General features: G+C 56.2%; 1 protein-coding gene across 9 annotated transcripts in view; it reads right to left on the reverse strand.

Annotated features, from left to right (window-relative positions):
- Positions 1-20,799, reverse strand: part of Sema3f (semaphorin 3F) — a 28,938-nt gene extending 8,139 nt beyond the window's left edge. For 4 of the 9 annotated variants that reach the window (XR_005487847.2, XR_005487846.2, XM_039081588.1 and 1 more), the window contains exons 1-9: positions 20,266-20,400; positions 19,438-19,518; positions 17,074-17,240; positions 16,270-16,430; positions 3,252-3,412; positions 3,085-3,147; positions 2,864-2,983; positions 2,026-2,118; positions 357-450 (exon numbers count right to left, since the gene is read on the reverse strand). Coding sequence is in view for 7 of the 9 variants with exons in the window: in XM_039081588.1 (XP_038937516.1) it covers positions 357-450; positions 2,026-2,118; positions 2,864-2,983; positions 3,085-3,147; positions 3,252-3,412; positions 16,270-16,430; positions 17,074-17,075 (694 nt within the window). In the remaining 2 variants the exon portion in view is untranslated. Of the gene's footprint in view, positions 1-356; positions 451-569; positions 1,798-2,025; positions 2,119-2,863; positions 2,984-3,084; positions 3,148-3,251; positions 3,413-16,269; positions 16,431-17,073; positions 17,241-19,437; positions 19,519-20,265 lie in introns of those variants that run through there. The other 5 variants (XM_039081590.2, XM_039081591.2, NM_001413830.1 and 2 more) reach the window with 5 other exon arrangements.
- Positions 20,800-21,111: the final 312 nt, after the last annotated feature.

The following is a 21,111-nucleotide window of genomic DNA, read 5'->3' on the forward strand; positions in this document are numbered from 1 at the left end:
CTCCCAGTCTCCTTGGCACAAGAAGGAGGTATGAAACCCTTTATACCAACCACTCTTAGTATGAACCAGCTTACTTTCTCTCCTTGGCTCTGAGGGTTCTAGGGTTTGCAAAGACCACACCTGGTATCCCAGGGGAAAACCTGGCTGCTTAGTGTCCCATCCATAAAGGGCTGAGTAGAGGACTACACCGTCTCTACTTCTCAGCACATCCCAGGGACTGTACTGGGCACGTCCCCACTGGGGGCTAATGAGACATGGTCGTGGTCTCTGACCTGGAGTATGGGTGACCCCCCTCGTTCTAGCAGTAAGGGCTACGTACTGGGACCATAGAACCGGGGTGGAGTGGGGTCACTCACTGATGAGGGCTGAGGCCGTGTCCAGCTTGGGGTCGTATGGGCATTTGCCTTTCCCTGACTCAAGTTTCTCAGGCTCCAGGTAGAAGATGTAATCCTGCAGGGTAGAGAGGGGCTCAGCACATCCAGGCCTGTCCCACAGACAAGAAGGACATGTTTCATAAGGTTCCGAGGGCAGGAACGAGCCTTAAGGGCCACCCTGAGTCCGCCCCCTACCCCTCTCGCAGGGTCCTCCGGTTTGAATTCTGGCCAGCCAGGTCTCCTGGGGAAGTCCATGGCATTTCCAAGGGGTTACACTCCGATCCTATGCCTCAGGCAAGACCCAAGAATCAACCCTCAGAGGTCCAGGTCTTGGGGACCAGAGGTGGGCTTATAGAGGTTAAACTACTTCTGGGCCAACTAGCCTGGAAGGTGTGAGCAAACCCCTTGGGCTACAGAGGCTGGATACTCTGAGCTACAGCTGTTTACCTTGGGCGTGGGGGGCGGGGCTGCAGACCTGGGTAGGGTAGGGGGCATAGTGCAAGGGCCCGGGGTCCTGTCCTAGTATCAGGTCCAATCAGGGAACTCCAAGGTTATGTCTCCAGGTTTTTGCTCTACCTGTGGACCTCAGGATGGACCAAAAGGTCATGGGTTTCCTACCCCTCCACGTCTCCCCAGACAGCCAAGTTGGGGGAATCCAGCTGAGACCACATGGAATTCACAAAGCTAATCCAACCCCACACTGCCCATTTCACCCCGGAAGATGCTAGAAGGAAGGCCTTCGAAGTCCCTGGGACCAGGATGAGCTCACAGGCCTGGGGGCAAAGGCAAGGAAGAGGGAGGGAAAGGGAAGAGGAGAGACGCACAGAGGAAGTGGCAGCAGGTGGCAGGATGGTGACGGGAAGGTGCACGCAGGTCTGCTTTCAGTTACACTCTGCTCACATAACTTCCTGTACACACGTGGGCTGCACACAGATCCGGCAAACACAACCAGCGCACCTAGCCCACTGCTCACCCAAGTGCACACACACACACACAGAACCTAGATAGCCTGAGATGTTCAGCACTCCCCATCAGACAGACAGACGACACACACATATACACAGTCACGCACAAACACATATTCTCACGCATACTCACATGCTGTCATTCACCGGCAGCCTCTGCCCCCCTGCCCGCCCCTGCCCAGCCCCACCTTACCTTACCCGGCCCAGATCCCCCTACCCAAGGCCTGACTAATGGACAGACACACTATCTCAAGACCCCACATACGTGAGTGTGCAGGACACCTGTATCTACATACATGACCCACGGAAGGCATGGGAACAGACACGTAGGAGTCATGTGCCAGACCCACTGTGGACAATAAACGTGCCCAGACATGAGTCGCCACGTGCTCAAGTGTGTCTCCACACATATTCTCAGGGCTGAGGCATGACTGTCCCCAGGACTCCTGTCTTCCCCACCTGGTGGCTTCAGGATTTCTTGCCTGCTGGGGGTCCCACTGAGGCTGACAAGAGTCCAGCTGGAACTGCTTTCAGAACCTGAGGGCACTGCAGGGGAAGGGTGGGGATGGGGTGGGGGCATGAGGGTATAGGGAGACACTGGGGAGGCTGGCCCTGGGGCCAGGCCCAGGGTAAACTGAGCTCAGAGGTCGTTTAGCTTGGCGAAAGACTAGAAGGATGAGGCCCACCTGGCGTGGGGCTGTGGGCGTCGGGCGGTCGGCACCATCTGTGGCCCTGCTGCCTCGGCCTCTGACCACCTGCATCTGGGTCCACGGTGGGGCCTGGGAAGATGAGCGATAGACGTTAGAGCTGGGGGTGGCAGGGGCTGGGGGAGCGGGCCTGGGCTGCCAGCCTCTCATACCACACAGGCCAGGAACACACATGAACACATGGGCCCCCAGAGACCGTATATGCATGTGTACACACAGACACACACACACACACACAGGATTGGCACACGCCTGCACACCATGTGCCACTTATGTCCGGTCACTCTCACACATGCCCTACGAGGTCACATCAACTCACATACATGCCCACATGGAAATGAAAGGGCAGAAGCAGGCGGGGTGGAGCGGAGCTGGGGAAAAAGCAGCTTCCCCCAAGCCCTGGACCAGGGGAGGAAGACAGCTCTTCCCCGCCAGGCCCCAGGGTGGAAGCTGGCTCAGGCCCCCAGCCTTCTGGAATACCAAAGATGCCACCGGACCCTCTGACTTGGCAGCTTCACAGACATAGCCAAGAGGACTGTGGTCCCATGCAGGGCAAATGCTTACTATGGGCCAGGCACAGTGTTAGCTGGAGAGCACTAAATTCACTGCCTCTTCCTCACACCGACCTGTTCGAAAGGAACCGTGAACCCGACTTCCGGGTGAGGGAATTGAGGCTCAGAGAGCTCAATGACTTACTCACCCAAGGCCACGGGGCTTGAAAGTGGTAAGGATGGGGCTCAAGCCCATCCTCCCATCAGGACCTTGGTGTGCAGTCACCAGAGGGGACAGCATAGGGCCAGGGTTGGCAGGCGCTTACCTGTGAGCGACGGCCACGGTTCACATAGGTGCACATGGGGTTGTAGGCACCGGTCCCGCACACGTACAGGTGTGTCCGGTTCCAGGGCTGGATGAGTCTGACGAAGTTCCCACACTCTCCCTGTGGCCGGATAGAAAGCTGTGTAGATGTCCCAACACCCGCCCATGTCCGTCCCTCTCGGAGGCCACTGCCTCGCCCTCCGTGGACCCCATTGCACTCACGTTGCCATCCTTGCCTGACAATATGCACTCCTCAATGCGCTGTGGGGAGGCTGCCCAGTGGATCTGCCAAAGATGGAGGTTAGAGAAGGCAGCCTGCTGGCCAGGTCCCTGACCCTGGGCTCCACGCCCTTCACCCTGCCTCGTCCCACTTCCAGGCCAGCCCTTACAATAAGGGGCTCTCGGTTGATGTCATGCAGGTCCAGGGACAGCACGTAGTCCTTGCTGCCCACATACATGCGGTCATGGTCCTCGTCCTTGAACAGGATTCTGTAGTCTGTAGTGTTGAGCAGAAAGTTGAAGAAGTGGGCAGTACCTGTGGCCTTAAGTTCTGTGAATGAAAGGCAGGACACCAATGAGAGGAGAGGGACACATTCCCTCTGAGAGAGAAACTGAGGCCACAGCTGTCTTAAACGTCCCATCCCTTTCCCAGGGCCTGCTTGCTCCCTGTCCATTTGCTGCCAGTCATGGAGGAGAAAGTGGAACATGTAAGCAGGACAGAGAAGGGGCCACACCCAAAGCTAAACCCTGATTCACAGGCAGCCCAAGCTAATCCTAATGAAAGGGCCGTGGGTGCAAGCCAGGGTGTGTGATGGCATCAAAGAGTCTGCTCAGGTGGGGGCAGATGCTTCCACTCAGGGTGGGGCCAACTTGCCATATGGGGCTGGAAGGGTTAACGAGCAGGTGGGATCAGTACTGGATAAGAGATGCTACAAACGCTGGCACAGAGGCCGGATACCCTGCTCTCACCCTAGTTGACCACCATGCAGGGGACATAGCCAGTATCTCTACCTGACCTGAAACAGGCTAGCCAGATACCAAAAAGCCCTGAAGGAGCCCTAATATCCCACAGAACTCAGGTCCACCAGACCCTACAAGGCATTCAGCCCATTCTGAACTACCTAGGAGGAACCATGGAGGGCAAGGGGGCTCTTCCCAGCAGCACTCTAGGAGCACTGTAGCAGGGGCTGAAGACGTACAACTGGGCCTTCTGTTTTCTCTGAGCTTGCCCACAGCAGCCCTGGCTCCCTCAGGACATTGAGGAAGTTTCTTGGGGTGAACGATAGGTAGCTCAGCCAACAACAGGCCAGTGACACACAGGACGCCTGGAAGCTGTGAACCTGTCTTTGGAGGAGCTGAACGGTTCACCTGACAAGTCTGTCCCTTACCCCTCTGCCCACCCCCCAGCTATTTTTAGCTCAGGAGAGAGAAAATTGTGATCGAATATTCACCAGCACAGGGGGCTTTGGTGGCAACATACACATACGTGTAGTAGGTATGCAAATGTGTCCTACAACAGATGAGGTTCCACTGGAGCATGTTATACCCTCTGCCTGATCCCACAGCTGGCACCCAACTTCACAGATGGGACAATGGAGGGGCAGACTAGGCACCTGGGGAGAGAACAGCTGAGATCCGAAGCTCTGAACTTAGCGGGAAGGCGGCACCAGCAAGTGGCTGTCCCTGATTGGCCTGGCTCTGATTCCAACTGCTGTGTAAGAGACCCTAGGATAAGCTAGAGGCAATTTGTCTGAGGCCAGCAGGCTGGTGGTGCTACACACCCTTAATCCCAGTACTTGGGAGGCAGAGGAGGCTAGATCTCTGAGTTAGAGGCCAGCCTGGTCTACAGAGTCAGTTCTAGAACAGTCCAGACTACACAAGAGAAATCTTGTCTTGAAAAGCCAAAAAACAAGGTGGTGGTGGGGAGACGGGTTGAGCGGGCTATGCCAGCAGATGATCTGACGGTCCCCCTAGTGTCTGGTTCAGGACGTTTGTGTGTAGAGCTGCAGAGCAAAGAGAAGCCTTACCCTGCTCAGACCTGATTATGTAGCAACAAGGGAATATAGGTGATGACCTTGGCCAGCCACTGGGACACAGGGACGCAGGGACGCCAAAAGATCAAAGGGCCAATCCCTGCCTGGCTTCGGCCTCGCCCGCCTGTCCGGCGGTGCCTCTGAAGTCCTGGGCAGGGCAGCCTGGGCACCTGTCCTGCACCTGTTGTTGGGTCACTTGGAGTCTCCTGCCTGGCCACCCAGTCATAGTGACAACAGGAAAGTAAACATTCCCCCACCCCCAGGCCTGGGAAGTGGCCAGAGAGGAAGTGGGGCTGCCAGTGGAGCCCCCCCAGGCTGGGATAGCCTGCCAAGGGTTATTTATACCCTGGCTGGGGGCATGGCCTTGGTTGTGCCCTTATTCACTCTGCCACACTGGGGGGCACCTCAGGGACAATGGAAGAGGAGGGCAGAAGATGGACTCCTTCTAACATAGCACCTAGGTGGGCAGGGGAAGATTCAGAGAGCTAGCCCCCAGACACATAGCCATAATCCCAAAGCCTTGTGCTCACATATCCCTACTCACTCTTGACCCCATAGTCTAGACCCCGCTCCATGCTGTGCCATGACTGCCAGGACCCAAGATCCAAGTCCAAACCAGCAATAAACTCCCAGGGCCCCAGCTCCCCGTGAGAAAGACGAGATATCATGGAGCAGAGAAGGAAAGAAAGTTCTAGAAAAGGGACAGGAGACTCTCCTTGACCCAACATACAGAGCCTCTATCTCCTCCAGTCTGTCCCTCGGTAGAGGGTGCCTCTCAACCTCGTACCCACTCTCCTCAGAGCTTTGTGCTCACACCCAGTTTACAGGTGAGGAAGCTGGGGTACAGGGACGGGAAGCGACAGGCAGACTGCATGAAGATTGACGGCTGAAAGATGGGGAAGCCGTGGAAGCCAGTCCTTGTGATAGGGACTGCCTACCAGGAGATGGAGAGCCAGAAGGTGACGTCTTCCATCATCCAGACACTTGATTCAGAACCCCAGGGACTCCTCTAAATGGCCTCGGGATATGGCGTCAATGGTTCTGGTATTATGGGACACTCTGGTGTCACAGGACGTGATGCTTTAGTTGCTGTGAAAATAGTGAGGAGGAGGGGAGCCCCCAGGAGGCAAGGCAGGCTGGAGAAGAGGTGGGAGGGAAGGTCAGGAACCCTTGGCTACGGTTCCATTTCCATTGTGGGCTGCATTAACCCCACTGTTGAAGCACCCTGGCTCTCTGAACCTCATTTTACAGATCAGAGCATTTCATGGACCTCCTGGATCTGACATCGAGGTGACCCTGGTAGAGCCTCTGGTCTACCCTGTCTTGAGGGGGACCAGAGAATGGGTTGGGGCTCCCAGATCTTTTTCCTGAGGAAGCAGGCTTCCTTCCAGATGTCAGCATCACCTGAAGGACATCCAGTCACAGACATCCCTGCCGCCCCGTTTCCTAATGCTGGGGAGACAGGCAGAGAGGGCTACAGGGAAGGAAGAGGCTTCCTGTTGACTCAGTCCAACCTCCATGTCGTATCGCCAGCATATTCCCTCAGCCCCCCCATCCTACAGCACCCCCGCCAGAAGCAGGCCTAATTCAGTTCGTCAGGCAGCCTACAGAAGCGAAAGGCAGAGCTGGGTAATTCTCTAGGGTCGAGAGACTCACAAGTCAGGGTCTAGCCTTGCTAACTCGAAGCTGGAGTGCTAATGCCACTCTTGCTAGATGTCCCGAGAAGCCCACGACTGTCTCACATCCTGAGCTGCACACAGGAAGACAGCTGTGCTCAAGATTAGGAAGTAGAGTTAGCTGCCCTAACCTGTGTACCACAGGACAAAGAATCCTGGGGCTTTTGTCCATCCCGGAAGAAGCCCGGTTCAGAGCGGAAGGGGGCTCAAGCAGGTATCCTTAGACAGCACCTGCAGTTCAGCAGATCCTACTACATCAGGTCCTCCTGGGCCCAGTACTCTAAAAGCCTTGGTTCTCAACTGGTGGGTTGTGACCCCTTTAGGGGCTGAATGACCCTTTCACAGGAGTCGCCTAAGACCATCAGAATGTCGGACATTTAAGTTATGATTTATAACCATAGCAAAAAAGATAACGTTATGGCTGAGGGTCACCCCGACATGGGGAGCCATATATACTAAGGGGTGGCAGCACTAGGAAGGGTGAGAACTACTGCCTTCAAGACACTTGGGCCCAAAAGTTCCAGGAGCCTGTGTGGCACGTGGGTACTACTGATTCAGACCCAGCTTGGTCATGCCATCAGACCAGGGTTGACTTCTGCTCAGTGTGTGACAGCCAGGCTCAAGCCTGAATACGTTTTTTGAGCTCGTCAGGGGAGGGTGGGGGCCTGGGTGCTGCTTCCTGGGGAGAGCCCCACACCCCTGCTTCCACCCAAGCTGGGCACAGGTTGGGTGGGGTGGCATCCGGGAAGGATTTTCCCGTCATGGGAAGGAAGAGCCTTTTCTGGCATCCGCAGTGTTTCCCAGCTTCCAGACCTCTCCCATGACTGTTAGACACTGTCCTGGCCAAGGTCCCAGGGGCAGGGACAATCCCCACTGCCTTTGGGGCTTGATCCTGGGGGGGTCTCTGCTTCCTCATCTGTGGGAAGCAATACTGATGCCTTACTTTAAAGGAGTCAGTAGGCGTATCCACAGCCCTCGCCAGAGACCCCCAAATGAGCGGGCCTCACCCCCTGCTGTCTGTCTCTAGGACACCAGGCCTGCTACCAATGAGGCAGGGCTGTGGCAAAAGGAGGAATCTTGGAGTAGAGGTGGGTGACCCGCCCCCTTGGTTACAGCTCCACAAAGCAGTAGGTTCTGACTGACAGCGTGACCTCCCCTAAAAGGGCTGGGGATGAGGGAGTGATAGACAGGTCCTTGTACCCTAGCTCTGACCTCTGACCTCCTGTGGGCGAGTGGCAGCCCTAATCCCTGAGCTGAAGAGAAATGGGAGTGGGTGTGAAGGGGCTGCCAGTCTAGATCTTTGTCAGTACATTATCCAAAAGGAAGACAGGCCTCCTGACCCGAGGACGGAAGCTCAAGTAGACAAGGAGATCGCATATATGTATGTATATTTATATGTATATATGTATGTATATATACACACATCACATGTATACTTATATGTTAAATTAAGTTAATATCTACATACATATATTAACAGTGGCAGTGATGTGCATGGCGGAGCCCAGGCAATCCCCACCCAACACTCCCATGGACTCTAGGGAAGGGTCGCCCTTAGCATCTTTCCCTCCTCCAAAGCTATGAGGGGCCTCAGAGGAAGGCCCAGGGGCTGGCCTGGCCCCCTGGCTCCCGGCCTAATCCTCTTTTAATGAGCGGCCAGCCGGAAGGCCTCAGCCCCTGGCCACAGCTCCACAGCCCTGAGAGCCCCAGCCAGGCTGCGCTGGGGGCAGGGCGTCCCAGAGGCCTTAGTATGTTCTGCCCCCAAGCTCAACATATTTATTGCACCCAAACCAAAGTCAAGACTTCACCTACTGACCAGGTCAACTCTGGGCCCAGCAGCAGCAGTGGTGTCTGCTGTTGCCATCATGGGCCCTCCCGTGGGTGCTCAGGATAGAATCACTTGGGCTGGGCACAGGGAGGCCTCACTGCTGATCTCCTCTGACCTGGTGATAAGGTGCAAGTCCTTGGGGGAGTAGACCATCCCAAACCTGACCAGGCATTGAGACTGGAGCCCAGAGCCTTCCCAGGAGTCTCAGGCACCGCCCCCCACCAGGCAGGTGAGCCAGGTCGGTGCCAACAAAACCAATTACAACCGCTCTCACCCAATTAGCAACTAATTATGGCCTCATAGTCCGTTCAACATAATTAACATGTAAATGACTCCGCGTGTTTATATTCAATAACCACTCTGATTGAATTTAATTTAAATGTCTGAACTGGGAACCCAGTTACCGTATTTCACCACCTACAGCTGCCACTTCCAGGAAACCGACTCGAGGGGAGGGGAGGGAAGAGGAAGGGGGAAAGGGGGGTGAGCATCACTTCACTTCTATCCCAGAGGAGCAGGGAGGTAGAAAGGTAGGAAGAGCCCCTGGTGGGTCTCTCCAGATGGGAAATCCTCTAGAACAAGGGGGCTCTCCTTAAGGGCTACTGTAAACATCCCAGCAGTTCAGTAAACACCACACCCACACCGAGTATGAGCCACCCAGATGGACAAAGCTCCTCCACTCTTCCTTCCCATTTCAGGGGCCAGGATTGGGGGCTGGGGCCAGCAGGCCCAGGCGTGCTCTTCCCACGGCCGTTCTGCCCCACTGCCCACCTGCTCCGCCCAGGAGAGGGCAGACCAGAGACCAGGAACCAGCTCATCCTGAATCCGGGAAGAGCCGGAGGGAAGGCACAGCAAGGTCACGACACCCACAAAGCACAGAGCCAGAGGGCCGCATGGTGTACTAGGATGTCCAGTCACTGCTGACCCTCCCTCCATCCCAGAAGAGGGTCCCAGATGCCCTCTCACATTGCCTCTGTCTTTCCCACGGCCCCACGATATCTGACGACTGGACCGTTGGTCTGTTGGGACTGGCCAGGAGGTCCTACCAGGACCCTTACCATGCACAGGTGCCATGGGAAAACACGTGTGGGCATGCCAAGTAGGCAGAAGCCAACCCTGACTCGGCTTGAAGATGCAGAAGAGTTCAGAGATGCCCAAAGAAGGTGACCAGGATAGGGCAACTAGGGCTAGTCAGTGGTGGATTTTCAGAATGTGCCTCAAGAAATGTGAGAGGAGTAACAAAGGGGGGCCGCTCTTCCTTTCCTCAGGTAGAAAGAGTGAGCCAGTCTTCAGAGGTCTCAGTTCCAAAGGCCCCAGGGACTCACCCCTCCTCCCACATTCCAGACCTGGCCCGGAAACCTCTCACTCCTTCCTCCTCCTCCTCCTCCTCCTCCTCCTCCTCCTCCTCCTCCTCCTCCTCCTCCTCCTCCTCCTCCTCCTCCTCCTTCTCCACCTCTTCTTCCACCTCTTCCTCCTCCTTCTCCTTCCCCATGACTGCAAAAGACAACAAACTCCCCATGGCTCATTTACTGCTATAAATCACTCAGACAGACAGGCCAGGATGGGACAACAGGCTGGTGGGCGTAGAGACCCTCCCCCCTGCCCTGGCCCTAGCCTTCTCTGCTGTCCTCCTCAGATCTCCAGAGTCCTTGCAGCTCCTTCCCATCACCCTTACCGTGTGCCCCAACCTGAGCCCCCACCCCATCACAATATTATGGGGAAATCGAGCAGAGAACAGAAGACGAAGATGCTCCAGGGTCAGGCTTAGGAGTCACCGTGGTGCCAGGTTGGGAAAGGGTTAAAAATCACAGCGGCTCCATTGCAGGCCCCTCTAGAGAGCCACCCACCTAGTCTTCTGACTGCTTCCGGAACCCACAAATCCCCAGATTCTAACTGCCTGTTGTGTACAATCCTTAAGACTTGGCCCAAAGAGGGAACCGAGGGTGCAGCACCAAGCCCCCAAGTGAGAAGAAATTGGGTTCTTGACTATGGAGACTTCAGAGGAAAGATGGGAGTCAAACTAGAGAGTCACAGCAAGGTGGCAGTTAGGAAAGAGGAAAGGTGGAGGGAGGACAGGGGAGAAGAATGGAGCTGGAGCTCCTAGAGCTCAACTCTCCAGACTCCCAGCATTCCTGGTCCCTGGAGAGCCACTGATGCCGTGTCTGTCCCTGCCTGGGTAGAGGGAGCCCTAGACAGCTGGCGCTGGTAAGCAGAGCAGGGAATACCTCAGTGGGCCGAGCTGAGCCCAACCCCAGACGGGTCCCCTGGATCCCAGACCAGTAGCTACTGCCCAAGGTCTGTTCTTTGCTAGGTCAGAACCATAGGTCAGGGTCTGGAGCCCAGAAAGCATCTATTCTCTCCTGGGGCCTGAGCAGCCTGGGTGGGAGCTACAGGCCTGCCAAGCTCAGGCGCTAGCGTGAGCTGGGCTTCGGATTCAGGCTGTAGCCTTCTGGCATCCAAGTCTCTGGCAAAGGCCCTCTTGCTATTTCTAAGAAAAATGCAGCAGGAATTCTCTCTGCTTCTCCGAGGGCTCCCTTGAGGCAGGGCTCAGATTCCCAGGATAGCACTGGGCCAGGCCAACAAACCTTCTCTCTGCCCCTTTGAGCAGCCTGGGACTGGCCACCCTAAGACAAGCTGCAAAAGCTAGAGCAGCACCCATTCCGTGGTGTCGGTATGGATGGGTGGGTGGGTGGGTGGATGTCACTGCAGAGGATCCACTGTTCAAGCCAAGCTCGGGATGCCTCTGTCGTTGGGAGGCCATTGCTTCAGGACACCGGCTTCCCAGCAATCTATCCACCATGAAGTTTCCTCACCACTTATATATTTAGGACTTTGCTACAAGGAACAGAACTAAAGGATGCTGGGTGGTATGAACCCTGCCTCTGCCCCATCTCTTTCCTCCCCATCTCTCTTTTCCTGTTTGAAGCACCACCTCCACCATGAAGCCTGCCTGCCTTCCACCCACCCATGGTAGAAATGCTCTCTCTCTTGACCCCTCTACCCCAGCAGGTCCTTCCCAGGCACCGCCTCCCTAACCAAATGTCAGAATTCTGGAAAGGTGAGGAAAGGTGGGCATGCCCCATCAACCCTCACCTGTCAGCCACCATCCTGGTCACTGAGCTTCTCTTCTCTGCCGGGGACAGTATCCACATAATTAAATCTGCTCAACACCACAATGAACTCAGAACTATTCCCGGCCCCACTTTCCAGAAGGCAGTGGGAACAGGCAAGTTCACTGTTCAAGGTGTATTGATAATTACGATGCAAACGAGGCAGCCCTCAGGATAGGCCTGGCAGGATAGGCCTGGCAACACAGGCCTCTAATCCCAGTCACCCCAGAGGCTGAGGCAAGAGGATCTCAAATCCGAGAACTGCTTGGTCTACTGTTGATGCTGTTTTCAGGGTGCTACTACCATTTCCACCTTACAGAGGGGAAAGCAGAGCTCAGGAAGCCTAAGCCACTTCATGGAATTCACAGAGCCAACAGGGGTAGGTTTGGAGTTTGACCACATATGTATTAATACTCTCTAAGGGAAGGGGGTCACTCGGGACCCCTAGTAATCAGGGACCAGGAAGCCATCTTCTGAGCTCTCACCTCTAGAGAACGGGAAGGGTGAGAGGTGTGTACACACATACAGGTTAAGCAGCCAAGAACCTTTCTTTGGGGTTTGCTGCCTCCCAAGCCACAGGGTAAAAGATGCCTTTAGGGGCCCCGGGTGAGATCTGTATCTTGGCAGTTTCTCTTTAAATTCTTTACGATTACGAAGCCGTGAGGGCTGCCAGGGAACATGATTTACTCCTCGAGCATGCACCAGCTCCCCACTTGGTGCCAAGGGAAGCTGGAGCCAGCAGGGCGGGGTGGGCAGCATGCCAGAGCCTGAGCCAAGGCCTGGGCCTCGGAAGGCCCAACCAGTGCGTCCCGTCCGAAGCTTGGGAAGGGTCTGGGTTAAAGGCCAAGGCTCCTGGCTTGACTGCCTCAAGCTGGGCCTCCTGCAGTCACACAAAGCAGGCCTCCATTTCTTCCAAAGCCAACTGTCATCCCGGCTCATCCTGGAACATCCGCCCCTCCCTAGTTTAAGAGCTCCGAACCCACGGTAGCTGTCAAAGCCACCTGACCCCCTGTCCAGCTTCTTGATGGCACCATGGCCTCAGTCCTGGACCCCTTCCTCCTTCTTATTTCTCTACAATTAGAAGCTCCTCAAAGTTTGGAGACTCAGTGAACCCTTAGGGCCCCACCCTTACCCCCCAGTTAAGCCTGGGCCAAGGCTCTGTCAAGGCTTGCTTCAAACCCTTACACCTTAACCTATATTCACCGCCCCCAGGTGAAGCCGATGACTTGTGAGCACGCCTGACCTCCAACTTCATCAATCCCAACAGGAGATTCGGCAACCCGGTCCACCGGTGATGTCACATGCAAATGAAGTGTGTGGGCAGACATCAGCTCTGCCCCTCCAAGGGTACAGCACTCTTCCCCACTGAGAAGCTAGGTGCACCTGAGGTCAGGGCCCAGCTCCACCTGAGGTTCTAGGGCCCTGCTTGGCTCTCACCTCGGCAAAGGCATCCACTTTCCTTTCTGTTCTTTGTCTCCTTCCTGATCTCTCTTCTCACAGTGACCACTTGGCTCCCTCTCTGGATTCCTACACCTCAGTTTCCCTAATAGCCCAGCTGTGTCACGTCATCACAAGGTCCCTCTCTCCTACCAAACATTTCTCAGCCCTAAATCCTGGCCTAAGCTAGTCCAGACGGCAGTGGCATGGAGGTGGGGGTGGGGGGCTTCCTGACAAAAAGTAAACATTCCTTGCACTGAACAAAGGCCCTGGCAGAGCCTGGCACCTCCCTGCTGCTGTGAGGGAGGTGGCGTCCAGGACTTAGAGTGGCCCAGGGCAGGGATGGAAAAGCTTTTCATCCCAACTCGGCCTGCTATTCTGGGCAAAGGGACCCCAGGCACCATCAGGAGGGGGGCAGCTTACAGAGCAGGAGGAAAAGACACATCTGGTGCCCTGGAAGTTGGTCCTACTTGGCTCCTTGTTTGTGTCTGGCATTCTCTGTGCTGCTAATGGAAGCCCAGGAGATGGACCACAGAAACCTCTCCGTCTGAATGAGCCCTTTGCTTTCAGGCCCTCCTGGCTCTAAATCTGGGGTGCCTGGGCGGATGGGTGGGCTGCACGCTGGAATCTGGTCTGATTCCTGTCTTTGTTCTTTTATCTTCCCGAGAAGTGCGGGCCCCTCACACCAGCACCTCTGCTTAGGAGAGTTTAGCTAAACCCAGCATGAGGTGACACCTTCCACTGTAACACCCAAGGCAGGTTTTTTCACTCAAACTTGGCTTCCGGCTGTTGTATCCATCTAAGCATGAAGAAGAAAGAGAGTCATGGAGCCCAGCAGTGCTTCCTCCTGAGAGCAACTCTCTATGAACCCTGAATGTGGACACTGGAAGGGAAGACCCCCACTTCCTTCCAGCCCCTAAGCCAGCTGTGAGACCTGCCCCCCATCTCTAAGTCAGTCTCCACTCAAATCCCACAAACATTTTTCCTCACTGACAGCCACTTCTTGTGGGCCTGAGGAGCTAAAGGGGAGAGGGCACGCAGGGCCTGGGCTCCACAGTGGGGTCACCTAGTAAGAGTTTTCACAGTTAGTCTCATGTGCCCTCCATCATGTTTACTTCAGTGTTCCGGCAGAGTACAGCGCACAGTAAGTGCTCAAGTAACTGCTGAACTGAGCTCACACCTAAGCACCATGCTACGTATGGCATAAGGTCAGGTGAGAACAGAGAGGTCACCCTGGCTGATGTCCCTTCCTGGGGAAGGTGCTAGGCTCCAGGATGGGGTGGCCCCAAGCATCCTCTAGCCCTACCTTAGGCAGGCAGAGGCACAGCAAACAACACCGTAGGCTGGCTGCCAGGAAGCTGGGCTTTTAGTCACTGTGGGTGTCGGCTTCAGAGCTAATTGAGAGGGAATCGACCCAACTCGATGTGGGCGCCAGCAAGCCCAGGACTCCAGGGTTCTATTTCTGGCCTCCTCTCTGCCTCTTGCCTGACCTTGGCCCTGCTCTTGCCTGAGCCTCAGTTTCTCTCTCTGCGATCGGGAATGAAGCCTGTGCCCCTACAGGTCCAGTAAATTTAAAAGGAGCACAGAAGACGGCCCTATGCTTGCTTGCTTTCTGGAATGAATGTTAATAACAATATCCAAAGCTGTAGACACAGCAGGGTCCTGAGGTGTGCTGTTCAAGCCCCCTCCCTTCTCTTGCTGGGGGAGGGGACACTTAATGGCCCTAGGCAGGGAGGTGAGAGGAGAAAATGGCCCCGTCAAGATTTATTAATCTGCTTTGAGGAATTCCACCAGGGAAGGGTTGAAGTATCAGCCGAATAAATATCTCACCTTCCCCAGCCTGGGAGAGGAGGCCCTTAAGAACCAGAACCCATTAACTCTTGTCTGCCCATCAGGACTGGGAAAGTTAACCGGGTCCTTCCCCCTCCTCTAATCAAGTTGTGGGGGTGGGGTGGGATGAGGCCAGGGGCCCTGCCAGGGGGCCACGGTACTGAGATAGGGGCTGGGCTTCAGCCAAGCCTGAGGAAGGAAAGGTCAGCCCAGCCTTTCACCCAATATGGCTGCTGGGAAATCTGGCTAGTCTGGGCTGAACTGGCCCCACCCAGGGCAGGAGGCTAGCCAACGTTGCTTCTAGCCAGAGGATAGCCAAGACAGAACTCAGCAGTAACTCTAAATCCCCTAACCCCAGCATAGCCACTGTTCTTCACTTCAGTCCTATGGTGCATTCTACACACACAAAGACACACCACACACACACACACCACACCACACCATACACACACAGACACCACACACACACACACACACACACACACACACACACACACACAGATAAACACCACATAGATACACACCACAGATACATACCAGACACACACCAGACACACACACCACACAGATACACACCAGACACACACCACACACACACACACCACACAGATACACACCAGACACACACCACACACACACACAACACAAATACACACACAACACACAAACACACACACACAGAGAAACACACCACACAGATACACACACACACACAGACACACACACACACAGACACACAGACACACACACACACACACACACACACACACACACACACACACACACACACACACGTCCCTTGAGGAAGTGTCTAGCAAATAAGTCACAGGTGCTGGATTCTCTGTTCTCTGTGTTCACCTGCCAGGTGTGCTAGCCACAAAGACAACGGATTAAAGAACTCACTGGGGACTTGGGGCGTTAATGCCTTTCACGACATAGATGCCCTCCCTAAGTCCACCAAAGATTCTATTCCCCCACAATCCTCTAGGCACAACACTGTGCCCTTCCTCGGGGACCGTGGAACACTCACCCTGTACCACAACATACCCAGTGGAATGTTCCGGCTCCTCCAGCTGACTGAATCTACCTTATCATCTGACCCTCCACCCTGGAAGCTACTGGGACACAGACTGGCTTGACACCAGCAAATCCCCCGAGTTATCTCCCAGAGTTCAAAGAATTCAGTATGCGGGGTTTGGGGATTTGGCTCAGTGGTAGAGCGCTTGCTCAGCAAGCGCAAGGCCTTGGGTTCGGTCCCCAGCTCCGGAAAAAAAAAAAGAATTCAGTATGCGGCTCAGGACCCTCTCCCAGAATATCTCAGGCCTCTGGGTCTCAGCCTTTCCCAGCAAGCTCTGCGTCTCTCTTCATGCTTGCCCTAGGAAACCCCAAGAGACTGTCGTCAGTCCTTGTGCCCTGACTGCTCCTCTTCCCTCTGCAGGAGAATAGCACTGTAAGAAAGGATGGTTTGAGAGAGGAGCAAAGAAGTCCCTTACCTTTGAAAGATAGTCGGACTCTGGGTGTGGCTGGAAGCTGGTCCTGGATGGGGGCAGCTGGCCAGGCCCCAGTCAGCAGGGAAGCCCAGAGGATGAAGCCAGTGACAAGCATTGTGGGAGGGGCCTGGGGCCCAGGAAGCAGGCTCCAGCTCTGTGGACACCTGGAAAGAAAGCAAGGTTAGAATGTGTGAGCCATTTCCATAGGCCGCCTTTTATTTTGAGACAGGTTCTCCTCACTATATAACCCTCTGGCCTTGAACTTACGAAGATCCTCCAGCCTTTGCCTCCTAAGGGCCAAGACTGTGAGAGTGCAGCACCCTGCCTACCTTTCCTTGTAACTCAGTTTCCCTTCCTGAGCAGAATGTTGGAGTCTCCATGCTCACAACCCTCAGCTCAGGACAAAGCTTGCTCTTTCTTCTGCCTACCTTTGTCTGAGGAAGTGTCACTAAGCCCACTTTACCGGGCTACCAGGGAGTGGTAGAACTAAGGGGAGTAGCTGGAGGGCCAAGCCTTGCCCCTACTATCCCCTCACTTCCATGCTGGAACACAAGCAGATGGCAGAACCCTCTGTGGCTCACAGCAAGTTTCCAAGCTTTGCTCACAACCTATAGAATGGCCGCTCTCTCCCATGTCTAGATCTGCTCGAGCAAATGCTCTCCTCCCAGAGTAGGAGAGTCTGTACCTAATATTTGAGTGGAAGGTAATTATGGGAAGATGGGGAGCAGGAAAGAGACACACAGATGGCCCAACGCAGGAGGGATGGCATCAGTCAAAAAAGCACAGACAGATAATAACAGGACTCACATTTACTAAAAGAGCAGGAAGCAGGAAGCACTCAGGTTAGACAGGCAGAAGGACTTCCTCCATGAAAAAGTACCAGCTCAGGGGTCAGAAAGGATGCTAGAATGGCCGGCAGATCTGTGATAGAGTGGACTCCAGATGCACTGCTCCCTTCAAAGTCACCCATATCCCTGGCAAGTCCAAATTTTAATACCATGTTTTTCAAATATTGTCTCCCCAGGCAGGCTGGCTGTTGGGTAAACGCAGCCCAGCACCAGTTGTTGTAACATATTGCTCCCTCCCGATACAAGTCTGCGCCAACTCCCACCCCCCAACCAGAAAGCACTGAGGGTGAGGGCATTAGGAATAACAGCCTCATCCCCCCAGATCTGCCCTGTCTCTCCCCTTCCCCATGGGAAGCAATATGACAGACCCATTTCCAGGACACCAGGGTATGTGTATTAGGATGTGACTCGTTACTCCCCCAGCCGGGCCTGTGGGGCTGAGACAAGGCCTAGACTCCACTGTGGACTCCTAGACTCCAATGCCCTCCTCAGACCCAGCCCCCCAGCCCCGGAGCCCTGCCTCTCCTGCCAAGGAAAACCACTTGGTGGTTCCTCAGACAGGAAGTGCAGCTTCAGCTGACTCCTCCAGCGGTGCTCTGCCTGGCACACCTCTCCTTTCCCCAAGATCTCCCCAACCCAGGCTGGCTGACTGGGGGAGGGGAGAAACAGGCCCAGCCCCTCCCCCATCGGCTGGGGGCACAAAGCTAGTGCTGACAGAATTCAAGACAGGCTCCGGCACGGAGGTGGGAGGGGTAAAGGGCTAAGCAGTTTCCATCACCCTAAGGGTGCACCAGGAGGCCCCCATGAGCAGTCCTGTATATACATCCACACATCCACACCTGCATGCCCACGCACGTCCTCACAAGCATGAGTTTGCTCAAGAACTTGACCTGCTAGTGGGGTGCGGCTCAAGGAAGCTAGAAGGACAAGATGTAGTCTGAGTCCCTGAGGTCTTTGATCAGGGGGTTCAAGTCAACAGCCTCCCCCGACCCGTGACCTCATTTTTCCTCGTATCCATTTCCACAATGACATGGTCAGGGTCACCAAAACCAGTGTTGGACTCACTCAAGGTGTCCAAGAAAGTAGGGGACCTTTCCCATGAGGCTCCTACAGGGAGCTCCCACAATTCTTTGGCTCTTGAAGGAGTCAATGGTGTGTGTGTGTTTGTGTGTGTGTGTATGATGAAGTCTGCTAGAGCCTCAAGACCAAATCCAGGGCCGCTCTTTGGGAACCCAGGGGTGAGGACAGAGGAAAGAGAAGGATGAAGAGGAAAGGAGGGACAGAGAGGGGAGGGGGAGGGGGCGGCTACAGTCCTTTCCCTTCGGCTACCCCCTGGATACCTTCCATTCAGCCCCAGCCCTCTTAAAGCCCCCAAGTCTGAACAAGCTCGAGTAGGTGGACAGGGGAGGAACAGTCACCGCCACCTGGGAGCCCACCAGGAGAAAACCCGAAAAAGGAGGAGAAGAAAGCTGGCGGGAGGGAACAAGGGAGGGAGGCAGCAGGCGGGAGGAGGAGAGAGGGAGGAGAGAGGGAGGGACGGAGGAGAGACGCCTGAACAAAGAAACGAGGAGCTGGGGTTGGCAAGGGGTGCAGAGAAGGGGCGGACGGAGGAAGGGGTCCAGAGGCACCTGGGGGCGGGACGGGGGGCCAGGTGGTCAAATTGTCCAGCCTGATCCAGACCTCCCAAGCTCATAGTGTGTGTGTCTATGTGTGTGTATGTGTGTGTCAGGGGGAGCCTGTCTTAGCAAAGGAAGGCTGGCTCCTCTAGCTGAGGACTGCCTCTATTGAAAGCAGGCAAAGCAAGAACAGGGCTGTGGAGGAACACGGAGGAAATTACTAACAGCACCCCATCAGCTCATCAGCTAACCCCCCCACACACACCCCAAGACTCCTTCCTGGAGCCTCAGCTTCCCCCTCCCCCAACATCTCATAGACCAGGAAGCAGACGGGCTGGGACCGAAACCCCCTTTTGTGGCCAGGGTTTCCCAGTCAAGGTCACCTGGGCCAGGCTCCATCCCCACCCCCAAGGTACGCAGAGTAGCGGGGGCTGAGGCTGGGCTCCTGGCCTCTCCAACCCCCACCTTCCTACTTCCGGGCCTGGCTCCTTTGGAACTAAGGGGGGGAAAACAGCGAGGGTAGATACGACTGCATTCTTGCCTGGCCCAGACAAGATAGTCCACTGGGTCTAGGCACACACCCCCGAGCAGCCGGAGAAGCAGCCCCGGCTCCATCTCACCCCTGGGCACAATTTTCCTATATCTGTAACTAGGGTAGTGGATACTGGAGAAACAGAGTAAATTCGGGGAAACAGGAGTCCTTCTACCTGGCCCAGCTCCACGTTGGACACAGGAAGGCTTCAGTTTGTCCTCTCCCCAGATGTTAACGGACTGGTGGCAAAATGCACCTATTTCAAGAATAAGGAGTTACCATCGGTCCGGGTGGGACCCCAGTCATAGTTCCAAAGGACTCTTCATCTTGACACTTTCCTTTCCTCACCTGCTCTAAAAACCCGCTAACCCCATGGACCCTTGCCCACTTCACCTCTAGGGCCCGTGGTTCAAATTGGAGCTTGACTCCAGGCTCTTCCAACTTAACAACACCTCACCTAACACGGAGACCCCTGAATCCAAACAGGACCAAGATACAGCTGGGGACCAGGAGATCCGCAAATGGCTGGAAGAAAAGCCCATTTCGAAACAGATCCCCTTGTCTTGCTGTTCCGGGCGACCCTCCACGTGGGGGCTTCCAATTTAGACCTTCCCTTGGGGCTACCCTGGTCTTCAGACCGAGGCAGTGCAAACGCGCCGTTTGGGAAAGAGTGCTGCTGCAGGCGTCAGCAGAGGACTAAAACAGAAGGATCCGAACTCCCACTCCGCGAGGGTGAGAGTACCCACCCAAAACCTTAGGGGGATGGAAAAAGTTGATTCACACACCGGTGACCCCGCAGGCCACATCACCTAGTCACACATCTTTACAGAGCCCGGGAGTGGAGGGGTTCAGGACGCCGGGACAGGTATGAAGCACATCCTAGTCCTGTCGCCTAGTGCCCTCAGACAGTGTGGCACGGTTCGCCAGACCTCGCGCACTTCTAAGGAGTTGCAGTGCCGCGGGTCCTAGTGGGGTCGGGAGGTCGCGTTCCCTCCGTACTCACCTCGTCCACGGCGACGGGGCCTGGGCGCCCGGGCAGCGGTGGCCGCCGCAGCAGCGAAGAGGTCCGCGTCCGGCCGGTCCGCTTTAGCTGCCCCCCGGGGCCACGGCCCTGTCCGCGCCCTCTTGTCTCTGAGCCTGAGCCGGGATCCGCACCGCGGTCTCGGCTTCACTGGTTCCCCTGGCTTCGTGCACGTCAGCAGCCGAGGCCCCGGGCCCTAGCCCGGGCCATGGAAAGGCTCAGGGGCGCTCGGGGCCGCCTCCCCTGGGGCGGGCTGCGGGCGCCCCCTGGCCTGCGCGCCGAGGGCGCATTCCCCGGTGCGGGGCGCGGGCGGCGGCGCGCGCTAGGCTACGGAGCGCTGCGCTGTGCTCGGCCGGGTGGTGCTGCGCTTGCCTGACTAGGGCCCGGAGACCGAGCGGGGCTGCGCGGGTCCTCGAAGCGTACCCTGGCTCTACGCTGCGCTCGGGGCTCCCTGGACCGCTGCGGTTTGTTCCCTAGCTGCTCGGGTCTCGAGGCCGCTGGCGGGACAGGACGCTCGCAGCCGCGCGCGGAGCGCAGGCAATTGGCCGCCCGTGGGCGACATTTGCATAGCACGGCCCCGCCCCGCCGGGCCCGCCCGGCCCCACCCCCGGGGCGGGACCCTCCCGGCCACCGCCCCGCCCCCGCTCCACCTGTCCGCGGGCTGGGCTCAGGGTTCCCAGGCGGTGGGCAACCCGCGCCAGGGGAGGCTGCTCTGCGCCCTGCACCCCCGCCCTGGCATCGCGGGCGGCGCCCCCGCCCCGCCCTGGCTTTGTCTCTCCGTGGATACACCGCGCACATCGCGCCTGGTGTTTACCCGGGCATTCAGCT

Source organism: Rattus norvegicus, chromosome 8 (genome assembly GCF_036323735.1).
Source record: "Rattus norvegicus strain BN/NHsdMcwi chromosome 8, GRCr8, whole genome shotgun sequence".
Classification (NCBI taxonomy): domain Eukaryota; kingdom Metazoa; phylum Chordata; class Mammalia; order Rodentia; family Muridae; genus Rattus; species Rattus norvegicus.